We start from the raw sequence: 15455 nt of genomic DNA, 5'->3' as shown, positions 1-15455 counted from the left end.
TATCTTAGAGGACTAACCCAGACACTTTTAAAATACTAGATGCTGAAAAAAGATGATGCTGGATTTTTATTCTACTGATGAACTAAAAGAAGGTCCATTCAAGGAGGACCAAGATTTTAGATTTCTCGAGTGATACTACAATGGTCTTTGGCCATAATACAGGATGTGATCAAATCTTGTAAGGATGCCATGAAACTGGCAGTAGTCACCAGATATCTGGATGCAGTACCCATCAACATCTGCAACAGTTCACAAGGGTCATTATAAGATGAAGGATGTGATCCAGTTTAGTCCAGCTGGAAGCAAATCTGTTTAAGAAAGGACTAGTGTTCTATAAAATATGAATGGCATCCACTGATGATACTTTCACTCCCCAACTTGAAAGAAGGAGCAACAATAACTTTGAAATTGTAACACAATGAACTTGAGAAATGTATTCTGCAGGCAGAAATAAAAGATTGTTGGTTTTCAGAAATAAGGAAGTTAATGAAGGAACACCAAGATGATATTAAAGACCATGGGACTCTAAGCAAACAATAATGCCATCTTAGGGCAGCAAAGTAGAATTTGAACCATCCATTGAAAATATAGAAAAATGCTATCAGCAATAAAAATCCAGTCTCCAACACAAGTGAGAGTAAATATGAGAATTGCCATCTTGTCCAGGATGAAGACAGTGGCAACTGTACTTCCCCCAAAAGTTGCTCAGCAAGCAGTTAATCTCCGAAGACTATGAAGGCTTCTCCACTGAGTCGGAAGATGTGGAAAAGAACACACTTCCTGAATTTCTCAAAATTTATCAGTTGGGTGACAGTTCTAAAACCATTCCATGAATTTGGTTGCCATGGAGATGGGAGAAGGAGTTGATTGCATCTAGGAAGAAGTAGAAGGAAGAGGAGGAGAGGAAAGGAAATTAAAATAAAAATGAGAAGAGTGCTGGAGTATCCACCAGTCTCCTTGGTCCTGCAGTGGAGACAAGTTTCCCTGCAAAAGCAGCTTAGGCATGTGAAGGATGTCTTGAGAACAGTTTCCCCAGATAATTAATACTCAGTCCATAGAACTCTCCAAGGTTCTCAAAATAGTTTGCTTAGCTGAGCCCCTCAGTAACTATCTTGAGAGAGAGAATTACTAACATGTCCTTTGGGGATGCTACATTGCACAACTCCTGGGGGCACCATTCACATCTTACTCTATTTGAACAGAGCCACTTGGAGAGTCATTCAAGATGGCAACCCTGCAGAACCCAGCCCTTCCCACACAATTCCCTGAGAGTCAACAGGGAGCACCATCAGTTCCTTAAGGTATGGCAGGACAGTGAGGAGAGGCTCTACCACTCCAGTCCTCCCAGGAAACAGATGCAAGGTAAAGAGCCCCTAGGATTCCTTCTCATAGCAATGTAGCTTACTTGCCTCAGCTCTGCACCCCTGAGGCACTTAGTAGGTTTAGGTGTAATGAAGCTGGAGGTTCCCAGCCCTGGAAGGGAGTCACTTCGTCCTCTTGCTCCTTCAGGCTTTTGGAGCACAATGGGAGGTGCTGGCATCCCTTTATGACACTTTCTCTCAAACTGAGGTTCCCGTAGTAAGCAGTTGAGGCTTCAGACAGATGACTTTTAATTGTAAATACATAATAATCAAGGAAAAGTTTTAAAAATTACCTGTAATTCCACTGTCCTTACATAATTTTTAGCTTTTGCATAACGCTGTCTCTCCATTCCTTGCATGCAAACTTAGATGTGTATATTTTACTTAGTTGAAGCATACTGTACATATTTATTGTGTATGAAAATTTAACATATCATATTTTTCTTATTTCTAATAGCACAGAAATGTTAATGGATGACACTGATGTGATTTTGAAAAGCATTTAAATAGGATTTCTAGTTTCTCTCATAAAATCGACATTATAGATTTGTGCTCTCTGAAACGTAGTCACTAGGCAGCCACATATGGCTAATGAGCATTGGAAATGTGACTAGTCTGAAATGAGATGTGCTATAGGTGTAAAGTACACACTGGATTTTGAAAAAAAGTGTAAAATATCTCATGAATAATTTTTATATTGATTACATGTTGAAATGATAATACTTTAGATATACTGGATTAAATATATTATTAAAAGTAAGTTCACCTGTTCCTTTTTACTTCTTTTAATGTGGCTACTAGAAAATTTTAAATTACGTATGTGACTTGCATTATATTTCTATTAGACTGCACTGGTATAGATTATCATATATAGCTATGAGACCTTAAAATTGGAAAAGAAACTAAAATTACAACAATAAGGGAATGGTTAAATCATCTTTGGTATGTTTACTAGGTACAATATTGTGCAGCCTCTAAAATTATAGACCTATAGATGATGTTGCAAAAATATATATATGTAATATTATATTAAGGAAGGAAAGTATGATATAAAGTTATAGAAATGTAAAAAAAAAAAAATTTTCCAGGATACTAACATGCTAACTAGAGATGCACGCAGGAGGTAGGATTACAAGTGCAGTTTTCTTTGTTTTCAAGTTTAAAAGAGTGCCTTTGTATCTTTTTCATTGAAATATATTAAAGCCATACATATTTTTTATTAAAAAAAATCACTAGGTAACAGTGATTCATAAGCGTAGCTAAGGAGACGGTGGTGTATGGGTGTTCTCCAAGTGGTATTGTGGAGAAAGGAGCAAGCCACCTTCATCTCTCCCACTGCTCAGTGGAGATGAGGGCAAATGAAACCCCAAGACAGGATGGTGGTTACTGTATGTTGTGTTCGTAAACGAGTGAAAGAATGGAGGAGTGTTTACATCTCTACCACTTTGAAAAATTAAAGAAAAGATTAGAAAACTGAATCTAAGGTCCTTTAAAAAGAATTAAAGCTCCGAAAATGACTTGCCATGTTTAAATGCTTGATCTTACTATTATTTTTTCTTTGTTCGTAGATTCATGGTGTTGCTATCTAAAGTTGAGAAATCATCAGAAGAAATCATGGAAATAATGCAAAATTTAAGTACTATACAGGTTTGCTTTTCTTTTTGACATAATTTTTCATACTCCCACTACCTTATTTGAAAAAGGAGAATAGGAGAAAAGCCCCAGATTGAAGAATCCAATCAAGGAAAGAATTTACAGGGAATATGTTTAATTTACTTTTCATGGGAATTTCTTTTCTTATATGAACAGTAATTAACCATAATATTTTAGTAATATCTGGCTTTTTCACATTTAAAAGTAAAGTTGTAGATTATATTTAGTCTTTTCAGTTAATAAATTGTTTTTATTCGGGCATTTTAAGGCTTGCATTAGTTGACCGGCAGAAACAGTTAAATTTCCTACCATAGAGTTTACATGTTTTAGATAAAGCAGACAGTGTACTGTATTTTCACTAGACTTGTCAATAATATTGTATTTGTAGAGAACTTACTTAACTCATTTAAGATGACTTTCTTTTAGGCATTGGAGGGCAGTAGAGAGCTTGAAAATCTCATTGGTATTTCTCGTGGATCATGTTTCTTAAGAGAAGTGCAGAAAACGAAAGAACTAAGTAAGAAAAATTTATGAGTTTTCAATGGTGTCTCTCTATTCCTTATTTGCAAACTTAGATATATATTTTAGTATGTTCAATTTGAGAGCTAAACCTATTGATTTTTCCCAAATTTAAATTTGATAGTCTTCTTCATACTGGACACGTGATAGAAGTATTATTTTAAGAATAAGAAGTCACATATCTTTTACCAGGATATGTTATTTCACGGATTCTTCTTGAATGTGAAGGAAAGAATGTACCTCGGAAACTATTATTAGGCTTTTTTTACATAGTATTCATTCTTTAAACAAGATATAATAAGATATTGCATTTTGTGCTTGATACCTATAAATATGTATTACTCTGAATTAGTTTTCCTCATGAAGTTATTACTTCCAAGACGATAAATTATTCATATTCCATGTTAATTCTCAACATGAGATTTTTTTTTTCTTTTAGTGACAAAAGTAACAAAACAAAAACTCTTTGAAAAGAAGAGTTCAGGACTTCCTAACAAAGGTAAAGAGTTGTGTTTTAATTTATTATATAAAGAGATCTTTTCATCTGATTTCACCATTTAAAACCAATCATCATGAGTCCTTTTTTAGTGTGTTCTTTTGAAAGACCATGAATCTTATTTGAAAAACCTTATATTGCATTTAGCAGAAGACCATGTCTGATGAGATCAACTTCCCTGATGATTGAACTTTTTAAATATCTTTTGAAATACAATTTTCAGTTTAAGATTTAAATTTTGTCTTTTTATTAAATGTCCTTTTTGAGAATACAGCCAAAAGGGGCAACAATGCATTAATATACAGCAGCTTTTAATGGTGAATTAGAAGGATACACAAAGCATAAAAAGTTACTTTGTAACCATGAACTTTCAGATCATTAATGATGTTTGATCTACTGTGAACTCTTATGCCTCTGAGCATTTCACAGAATGGGAAACTAAATTAGCAGGTTTTAAGTTTCCATAACACATGCACATCCACACCTCAGTAAGCAAAATAATCATGGACTATAAAATATTAAAACCTTTAGACCAACTTGAGAGGTCGTTTTAGTATTACTGACACAAATGCCATTTAGCAATCTCTGTAAGTGGAGATAGGCCTTGAAATGGGTAGCCATGTTTTAGTCTACCATTTTTGAGTACCAATGACTACCATTTATTGAGGCCCAATAATTACTATGTTTCCAACACTAGGATCAGCAGATCTTTACAGCAACCCTGCAAGATAGCTATTATTGTCATTATAGATAAGGAACAAAGACACAAAAAATGTTAAGTAACTGCCCAGAGGCACTGCCACTTAAGTGTCAGAGCAGGGACTCCAATTAAAGACCAGTATGACCTCAAAAAGTGTGGTCTTTTCATTATTCCATGTTGCCTCTTCCTAAAACAAATGAAATCCCTGCCCAGTCATCCCAACTGTCAGATTCAAACTTGAGGCATGACTGAAACTGGTTCAGCCAATCTAGTGTGTTATAACAGGGGCTGAGTTTGCAGTGAACAGTACTGGGATTCCCTGCTGGTCAGTTCCAAAGGCCAGCTGGGTCATGGCGTGGCAGCAGCTGTGGCAAGACTCCTCCAAAGCTCACACAGAAGGGAGCTGAGCAGGCTTCCTGAGCCATTCAGTTGAGCAGCTAAATTCCATTGTGATCCCAAAAATTTAAGAACGTGAAGGTAGCTCTTCCTTAGAAAAGACTTGCAATCTCCTTTCTCCTGTGCTGTGTAACTTGATTATAATGCTTAACTGGGTTTCAAATCTCTCTCAACTTGACAAGTTTTAGAGGCTCATAATGGGAAATTGGAATGTTTATTATTTCCCAACTAGAGGAAATCTTTCTTCTATATATTCTATGCCAATGGTGTGATTTTCTTTTTTAATCTGTAATTTCCTAGAACTAATTAGAATTCGGCTTTACTTAGTTGGCTTTTGCCAACGGTTTTGAGAAATGAGGAAGGAAAAATTGTAGAACAAATATGTGAATTGTCACTGCTAATAATTAATGGGAAAAAACTTTGCAAAAAATATTGTTTCCTTCCCTAAACATTTATTAAGACATTAAAGTTATATTCCTTGTCTTAAAACAGTCATGTCCTTTCAGTTATCCAATATCTACCAATCCTTTGTGTGTTTATGCATGATCAGCCCTAAAAATATTTTCTAGTATTTTAGGCATTAAAACTGACTGCCCATTACCAGGTTTTCCCTAAAGACTAAGTGTGTGCTCAGGCATAGAGGAGATTGTGTCAGTAAATCATGTTTCAAAATTTCTAATAAGCATTGATTATTTGTTGTGGTTTAACTGAGTTAAGATATATAAAATATATCTATATAATATGTGCTATATAGTAACATATTGTATATATTAGAATATATAAGTCATCTTCCATTTCTGTTTCTTGGCAAGATCTACATTAGGTCTTCATATTTCCTGAGGTATTCAAATCTTCATTAGCTTTTCAAGTAATTTTTTAAAAGTAATGTTGCCTGAAAAATAGATTGAAGCTTATTTTCTTTATTATTTGAGTTTGAGCTATATATTTTTACTTAGTCCTTTTTCCTCCTCTTTTTCTGGTTCCTGGTGTGTGTACTTTTTTTGGTTAAAGATGATGCACACCAACACATGCACATATATAGCTAGATTTTTTTGCTAAGTTAATAACTTTCACCCCCTTCTATTCATATATTCATTTTAAGAGGACTTTGCTAATTTTTTTGACATCTCAAACTAATTTGCTTTATATGTTTCTTATTTTGGGATCTAGCCTTTTTATAGAAATTTCAACTTTACTTTTCTTTTACTATGCTATTACCTAGAATTGTTTACATTTTAAAATGTTTTGGAACTCTTCATAATATTAGAAATTATATAGTTATAAATTCAGTAATATAAAATCAGCCCGATAGTATGCATTGGATTTGTTTTGTTAGGTAATTATGAAAATGAGAAGAAACAAATTACTTGTTTCACTGTCAAAAGAATGTCCTTCAGATTCTTTTTCCTTTCCTTCAAATTCTTATAAAATTTTCCTAAATAGTTCAGATAGACAATACCAGGAGAATTCCAGCATTGATGCTCTCGGTGCCCCTTCCCCCTGGTCCTTTCTTCTGTTTATTTCCTCATCTCAGTGCTGGTTTGTTCAGCGTCAGCTGTAGTCTTCATTTCAGGCAGATAGTGTTTTAAATAAATAGATACCTGACACACATTCTTAAGGCTTTCTATAACTTGTTCAAGGGAAATTTAAAACATACACAGTAACATGAAAAGGTACACTGAGATTTTCATAATTTTCAGAACTTGCAAACGGAATGCCTTGGTGGAGTGTATGAATAAGAGAGCATCTCCTCTGCTACATACAGATTTCTTAAACAAAGGAAAGCTTCTTTTTTCTTCAGTTACTTAGGAAGTAAGCCTAACTTCACTTTTCTTAATAATATTGGCTTTATGACTATTAGAAAAATCATGAAATGAAAGGTTCCTTTTCAGTTAGATTTGGATGTGAATTTTCATAATTATTTTTAATTTGTTATGCTGAAGATTTAAAACATATGACCATTCAATGGGTTGACACAGATGGAATGTCACATTATCATCACATGGTAAGGCATGAAATTTATTTACTTTACATAATCAACCTCTACTTAAAACAACTTGATACAAATATTCCTAAGTCAATAGATGGCATTATATAGTACTTAGTATTTTCATTTTTTCTGGAGATATTAGAAAATACCATCATTGTTTGTCTATGACTAGTACTTCGAGTAAACAAAATATTTTTGAAAAGAATGTAAGCAAATTGTAGAGCAGTTGCCAAGATATGAAATCTGGACACTTAGCTTCAGTCCAAAACATATTTTATCTGTTTTGAGAATAATTGTGTAGGTTGTAGTATGCATATTTTAAAGGAAATGCAACCATCTGAATTTCACATTGTTCAAAAAAGTTGATTGTTTCAGCTGTTTGTCATACAAAATATTTCAGAATTTCTAGCTGTGGCCTTAAAAAGAAAAGTGCAAACTAGAATGTTCCTGTTTTCTTTAGCTAACTTACTGTGTTCTTACATTGTAAAATTCATCTTGATTATAGGATTTCAAAATGTTCAAATTCTTGGACTGCAGGGCAAATTTTAAACTCCTGTTCTAAGACTATAAAATAGTTTGATATTGCCTTTTCAGTCTAACCACCCACTGAAGTATTTTTTAACTTAAAAATATGTTGTTCTTTCTCCCACTCAGTCTTGGAAAAGTATTCATCATATCAGCTAAATAATCTAAGGAGACTACTCCCCTTGTAGTTTTTTTTATTATATCTTAACATTAGACAGTATCTTTTTTCAAACAAATACTGCAGTTTTAAAAGCACTGAGGTTTGAAGTTTAGACATGATGAGTTTTAGGAGAAACAACAAAAATTTCCCCTTATGCTTTAACATTCTTGGGTCATCTGGAGATAAAAATGGAGAGATTACCTTTGGTGACACAAATATACATTAATGTACTACTGTAGTCCTCAGATCTTTATAAGGACTCCTCTGTCATGTATGCAGTACGTGGGTCATGCCGCTCCTGTTTGTGTTAATGCTCTTGTTTTACACTGTTCATCGCTGTTTTGGGGATACATTTTGACTGCTTACTTGAGATTTGTCTGGGATTTAAGGAAACACAAACTGGTTTATTTTCAAAGCCATTTAAATAATTTCTTCCATGATTTAAATTTTTTTCTACTTTACCAGAAGTATGATGATTTGTATCTTTTAAATAATCAGTAAAAAAAACCCTTTAAACCATAGATTTGAACTCGCTTAATAACAATTATGTGTGTAAGAGGTGTAAATAACGTGGCTATCAGACATTACAAATATCCAGGTGCTCTGTGTGTGCTGATGACAACAAAATTGAAACGAGAGACTGTAATAATTCTGACTGGTTTTCTCTGCAGAAGATATTGATTATTTGTGTGTGGTGAGAGATTTGGAAAATTCAATTAAAGGAGTTGTGCAAAGGTTTCATAAATTTTCCTCCTACAGCGTGTACACAGACAGTGTTGCGTATTAAATCAATGCAGCACTTCACAATATATTTTCTTTGAAACATAAAAATAAATAACATTTAAACAGTTCTGCTTACTACAGAAACAAATTTTATTTTCTGTGAAGCATTTAGTCATGTGCTATCACTGACTCATACACATTTGCCAGCTGCAACAAATTTTATAGACATTTTCTCCAGAGACATATCTCACATACTATGAATTTTTAAATGAGCAAATGGTGAAGAAGGGATGTCAGCAATATAAAAATTGATCAGTTAAAAGATAAAAGCATAAGTAAAGAGATTTGTATGGTAGTCTTAATAGGTTTTATTAAATAAAAATACTATAAAAAGACAGTAATGAAGAGACTGAAGACTAACTGTTCTTGAGGTAGAGAAAAATTATTCTGGCACATTTAGTAGAAATTGGTTTTATGTCACCTGACAGGTGAACATTTTTTTTTCCATTTTAACTCTTAGAAAAGCCCCTCAAAAAAAAGAGTTAGATAAATTCTCTAAGTGGTTTACATATTTTAAACACACATATATAATAATAAAGCAGATGTTTATGGTTATGTAGCTAATTACCTAGTTAAAAGCAGGACTTGTATAATAGGTAACTGTTAGGTGGTCTTTCCACCAGCTCAGCCCTCAGATAGGAGGAAAGAGGCATTTGACTTCACACCGCTCACACCACGGGCTTCAGTCCTCTCGAGTCCCTCTCTGCTGCCTCTCTCCCTGGACTGCTTTCCTCCTTCTCTGTCTACGGGAGAAGGAGGCTCATTCTCTAAGGTCAGCCGCGGGTGTACGTCCTGTGGACCTCTCCCCAGCTCGCCTAGGTAGAGCCGCATTGCTCCTCCGCCACTTGTCTGGTGTTTATACATGGAGCATGTAGTAGTCGTGTCGTGTATCGTGATTGTCTGGTTACAGGGCTCCTCCTGGGCCAACAAACAAGCAGTCCCCTCCCCACCCTGCAGCCTAGAGCCTCGTGTAGAGCCTGGAGAGAAGGTCCACAGTGCATGTCACGAGTGAATAAAAACAAATGGCCACTCGAAGGATTTTTTAAAGGAATTATCTAAATATTTTCAAATACTTATGAATTGCTATCTCCTTACATGCCTCGTTCATTTAATCTTTCTTTGAGTGCCTACTGTGGGCCAGGCACTATTCTAGCCTTGGGGAAACCCTATGAACCAGACTGACATAGCCCACCCTCAGGATTATAGAATCTGGCACAGAAGACAAGTAATTATAATAAAGCATAAGCATGCATTATAATAATAAATTTCTTGGCAGTTTTCGTCCTAAATTTTTTAAATGTACATTCTGAAACAGAATCAGGCAAATCGGTAGGATGTTGAAACGAGAATTTATGGCCCCAAAGCTGCTATTTATAATATAAAATAAAACTTTATGTTTAGGTTCTTTATTTTAATTCATTCTGATTCAGCATTTATTCTGCATCATGTACTGTGACAACTTACTTTAAACTGTTTTCTGAAAAAAAATCTTTTTTCTTTCATATAGAATTATGTCATCTCGACAGCTATGAATTCCTTAAAGCAATTTTAAACTCAGGTACTGTTTCACCTTTCTAATTAAGTTTAGCCTTGTTAAATTTCAGTTTTTTCAGATGGAAAAACTTTATTTACATTATCAAATTTGGTACTGTCTGTCTATAAAGAAACTAGGGATGTGAGCTTTGGAGCTTTAGTTGAAATTATCTTTAATCTATTCTTATAAACAATAGGAGGGCAGTCTGATAAGATCTATGAGTTAACGGCTGATTGAGAAGAACACTGTTGAGCTGACCAGGCTAACTTTCAAAGTCAGCGAGGGCATATTTTTAAGTGGGTATAAAGAGGGTCCTTAATTGAGCTCCTTTAGTATAAATAGCTGACTAGATACTGACAGCTGGGTTATAGTTTCTATAGGGCACACCTGACTGAACAAGATATAACAAGTCTATGAATTTGGAAATGTGCTGAATTAAGTAAATAATTACATATTAATTGGTCATCCCTTCAAAACTTCCTGTGGATTTAGCAATACAAGTAAAAATGGTATCTTTATAAATAGCTTATTATAACATATTAGCTAGAAGCCTATGAGTCATGATGTGATATTAGTGCTTAGTGTACCTGTAACTGAAGGTTCACATTAAGAACTAGCATTATCCCAGACTTAGTGGCATCAATATTAACATTCTTAGAAGCTGACCAGATATTGCTTGCTGTCTCTTAGAATAGAATTCTTTCATTTTGCATTAATTTTTTTCTATCTTGAAAATACGTTTCTTTGGAAATGGTGTCTCAAATGATTATTAGCTTCCTAACAAAATAGCTGTTCTTTAAATATTTGCAAAGCATCTTATATAGAAAATTGTGTCACTTTCATTCATTAAAATGTTGATTCTGTTGTACACAACAAATATAGCTGATAATAATAGCTCATGTTTATTGAGCATCTTCAGTGTCCCAGGCACTGTGATGAGCACTTTATACATACCCCATTATGTGAAGTAGACAGTTATTATCTTTATTTTATAGGTAAGGAAACTGAGGCACAAAGAGGTTAAGTGCCTGTCCCAGAATCACCTAAGAGACAGAACCAGGATACTAATCTGAGTGGTCTGGTGCCTGGCTCTGTGCTCCTGCCTGCTACACAGTAGTAATGAGTGAACGTCAGGCTTCACTACTGGTCAGAGGTGTTTGATCCTACTTAGTAAGGAGATGATATATGTATACACATACACACATATGATTCATTAGAGGTTTGTACATTTTATACGTTTTATCAAGTTTCTGAGCCATGGAAATCCAACAGAGAAGTGTGAGATGGTGATTATAACTATGTATTCACGGTTACACGTCTGACAGATGAACACACATTTAGTGTATGACAGTCTCGTCAGTGAACTTTTGGGGAACTTAGAGAACTGAGAATAGCTTTGTGTTCAAGGTTTCCGGTAAAGAGCGTCACGTGTTAGTGGTGTTCTTCCGAGTCTTTAATTTGAATAGTGCTTTCAAAAAACTTGGAAGAATTCAAGTTGACCTACTAGTCAGCTTCCCTTTTAGTGGGAAGCAACAGAGAGAAATCACAGTGAAATGAACTTGACTTCACCTCTGAGGCCTTTGCCTGGTTCTTTGACTGTGTCATCTTCTCACGTTGGCACTTTCTTCATGGTCTCCTCCATTCCCTTGACTTTTGTTCTCACCTTAGTGCAAGTTTCCACATCTGTTTGTGACCCTCCTCCTGAGCTATAAACCCACGATTTCAGCTGCCAAATATTGTCCCCCACGTATGCTGATTTCATCATTTCCCCCCAAAATTGTTCTTTATTTGACCTTTCTAGGGATTACATTCATCCAGAGATAAGGCTCAAAACTTCAAAATCTGTCTTTTTGCCCCCACATCCAAACTGCCACCAGGTCATATCACTTTCAAAAATGTTCATTTCCCTTTCCATCCCCTGCACTAGTTATGCCTTCACTGCCTCCCATCCGATAGTCATCATCCCCATTGTGACCTGCCTCTCTGCCCCTTGTCCCTTCCCTGCAGTGTGTCCTGTACTGGACAGATTATGCTTTAGAAGGGGTCACTCCACCATGTTCTGAACACACCTTGCCTTCCAGTCTGTCCTGTGCCTCCGTCACTCCAGATCACTTGCCATTCTGCAGACACGTTCCTCAGTACCTTTCTCATTTCCTTTCCTTTGTTTGTGTCTCCTCGGCTCGGCATACCTTTTCCCCTATCATCGTCCAAAGGGGAAGAGAAGGGGAAAGAAAAAACATGATTTTGGCTAATGTTTGCAGGAGATACTTTGTCTAGAAACAATGTGGGTAAATCACTTGGTTAACAAAAGTATGAGGATTAGTATAAACAAAGCACTGTGCATGATGCCAACCTTTTGAAACCTGGTAATCAAGCTAAGGACACAAGATCTCTATTATATACATGAAACAATAATAATACAAGACAAGCTATGACAATGGTACAAGTGCAGACCCTTCTTACTTCCAGGATTCTCCTCAATAGCAAGTATAAAAGTGGATTATGAGTCCAATGAGGATCAAAGGATCAACTGGATTAGTGGAGGAATTGGTAACCTCCAACATGGCAGGCCCTCTGGTAGCAGCTCGGGGTAACTAATGTGGATTGTGCCTAAGGCAGAAGTGGAACCTGCTCTCTCCCACTGTGAATCTAAATCTTGAACCCCGTGTGCTCTCCTGAACCTGAGGAGAAAGGTGGACCTTTGAAATAGACACCACGTCCATGTGCCTCTACAGCGGTAAAGACCACAGACCTGCCTATGGGCTTGGTTGCAGATGAGGGAGATAGAATGGGCTGGTCTCCTTACAACATGAAATCAGGAAGCACAAAGGCCCATTGGACTTGCGAGTAGACTGTGACGGGGAAACTAAATAGTGGGGAAAGGTGCTGTAAAAGAATAGGGACAGGTAATACTACCAGTAGAACGTGGACTGGTGTTCTGGACTTTGTCACTCTTCCATGGGGTACAGAGAGTGAAAGAGGTGACAGCAGTTCCTTCCTCTTCAGACCAGGAGTACAAAGATTCCTCTCTACTGAGTGAAGAATGGGCAGTAGTGTAGGAACACTCAGCAGACATCCATCACCTCAGGATGGAGTGATCAGGTCATTATTTAAGGGTTCATGACCTTAAAATCAGTTCAGGTTTTTCCACCCTATGGGATCTCTGACAGGGCCTCCAGACCCTACGAATGGAAACTTAGTACTTTACTAGGAAGCAGGAATTTGAAAAATGGTCGTTATTTATTTATTTATTTATTTTGCTGAGGAAGATCAGCCCTGGGCTAACATCCATGCCAATCCCCCTCTTTTTTTGCTGAGGAACACTGGCCCTGGGCTAACATCCATGCCCATCTTTCTCCACTTTATATGGGATGCCGCCACAGCATGGCTTGCCAAGCAGTGTGTCGGTGCACGCCCGGGATCCGAACCAGCGAACCCCGGGCCGCCGCAGCGGAGCGGGTGCACTTAACCGCTTGCGCCACCAGGCCGGCTCCTGAAAAATGGTAATTTTGATGGGCTGTGTAAACATACGCGGCAGAGAGAACAACATGAACAAAAAAGGCAGGGAAGCAGAATGATGGAAGGGTGGGTTCCAGCCACATGGTCGACAGTTCTGATCACCAGGCTCATCAGTTCTGACTTTATTCATTAGGCAGAAGAGCACCAGCGAAGATGATTAGGGAAGTAACAATCCAAAATATGTTTTATAAGGAATATAATTGCTGTGTAAAGGATGAATCCTGTCAAAATACTGCTCATGAACTGCATCGCTGTGTCTCAATTGCTTTTCATTTGTGTTCTGAGACATTCATCTCCAGAACCAGTGTGGCAGTGTAGATAGCAGACCTGCTGCACTCCCTGCTCTGGTGCTGTGATGTACATCATGTTGATGAAAGCATTTTTTTTTTTTTTTTGCTGGATCCTGAATTTCACCTCAGAATCTTTCTCAACACAGTTCTCCCAGCAGCCATGATCAATTGATGCAACTTCCTTTCAGGGCCTGGCATCGTAACAGGGAATGGGATTTGGATTCGATGTCTAGCACCAGCGCTACTACTGCTTAGCTGAGTAGCCTTAAATGAGGCACTTGGTTCTCCTAAACCTTCATTATAAGATGGGACTGACAGTATTTACTGTGTGAGATTGTACAAAATAATTAGCTTAATTAGTACCTCCCCTATAGTAACTGTTTAATAAATGATAGTCTTCCTTTCCTCTATGGTATTTTCATTAGTTCTGATAACTGTGTGTCAGTAACCTGTAAGGATATTAAGTGAACACTAGAGTGCTTAAAATCTTCTCTAGGAATTCAGACCAGACTCAAATGAAAGCTGGCAAAAGTTGGTCGTCAAGTTGGCAACCTATCTTCTAGGACAAGAATGTAACAGACTGTCGTGAATAGGGAAATATAGGGGCCCACCATGCATTACTTCTTCATAGCTGCCGATGTAAGCAAGGAAGGGGTGTTTCAGAAGTGGAGTCCACGTGTCCTGTGGGAGTATGTGCCATCAGTTGCCAGTGGCTGCTTTCTTCAAAGGCGTCCTCTCACACAAGGGTCCTAAGGCCAAATACACAAGAACTTCTACCACCACTAGGAGTCCCCCGAGGGACATACTGCGAGTAGGAATGTCAGTAAATAGTGTCTCTTTTTTTGGGGGGCAGCTGTTGGAGGAAACACCTGCTGAAAGGCCCTTAAGGCTTACAGACAGAAGGCATGTAGATTTGGTGTTTTCAGAGGGTCGTGTTGGAGTTCTAGAACTCCCTCAGAAGTATCTCAAGATCTATCTTCACATAAAGAAGCGTGCTATGTCAGAGGAGTCATACTGACAATTATTTGTGAAGGTGAATCTTGTGTAGAAGCCTGAAATAAGAGATTACCAGTATCTAAACTAGGTACCAAATTACATGGTAAATGGATGTTTAAATCATTTCTTAAGTCATGTATGAGATGCATGTTCATTTGGAAACTAATTCTTGATGATTTAATAATCATCTTTTTTATCCTACAGGCATTTAGAAGAACTGCACCCACTAGGAACAACTTCTGCATCTGCCTGATCATATTTAAAGGAACAGAAGAAATATTTGTAATTAATCTGCCCAGTAAATACCAGATCATAGCACTAGGCAGGTGCGTGTCTAGATAAAATTTCTTGCAGCTAATTTAAACTTTCTACACACACCAGTAGATAATCTCAATGTAAATAATACATTTCTTCTTGACCCTTTAATGTAAGCCAACATGTAGAAGAGGCTCTTGACTTATATTCCATATCATGCACACCTCTGTATACTTGCAGCATTCGTGGACAGACAATAAAACGTGATGAAAATGGCA

The 15455-nt window shown here is 36.8% G+C and overlaps 1 protein-coding gene across 4 annotated transcripts in view; it reads left to right on the top strand.

Annotated features, from left to right (window-relative positions):
• Nucleotides 1-15455, top strand: part of ITGB3BP (integrin subunit beta 3 binding protein) — a 70696-nt gene extending 55241 nt beyond the window's left edge. For 3 of the 4 annotated variants that reach the window (XM_058538208.1, XM_058538209.1, XM_058538210.1), the window contains 5 exons: nt 2930-3008; nt 3441-3531; nt 3973-4032; nt 10091-10141; nt 15127-15455. In XM_058538208.1, the coding sequence (XP_058394191.1) occupies nt 2930-3008; nt 3441-3531; nt 3973-4032; nt 10091-10141; nt 15127-15134 (289 nt within the window). In that variant the 3' untranslated portion in view covers nt 15135-15455. The remainder of the gene's footprint in view (nt 1-2929; nt 3009-3440; nt 3532-3972; nt 4033-10090; nt 10142-15126) is intronic. The other variant, XM_058538211.1, reaches the window with a different exon arrangement.

The sequence above is a fragment of the Diceros bicornis genome, chromosome 4 (genome assembly GCF_020826845.1).
Source record: "Diceros bicornis minor isolate mBicDic1 chromosome 4, mDicBic1.mat.cur, whole genome shotgun sequence".
Lineage (NCBI taxonomy): Eukaryota > Metazoa > Chordata > Mammalia > Perissodactyla > Rhinocerotidae > Diceros > Diceros bicornis.
Note: the sequence above shows the minus strand (reverse complement) of the source record. Positions and strands in the feature narration are given on the sequence as shown.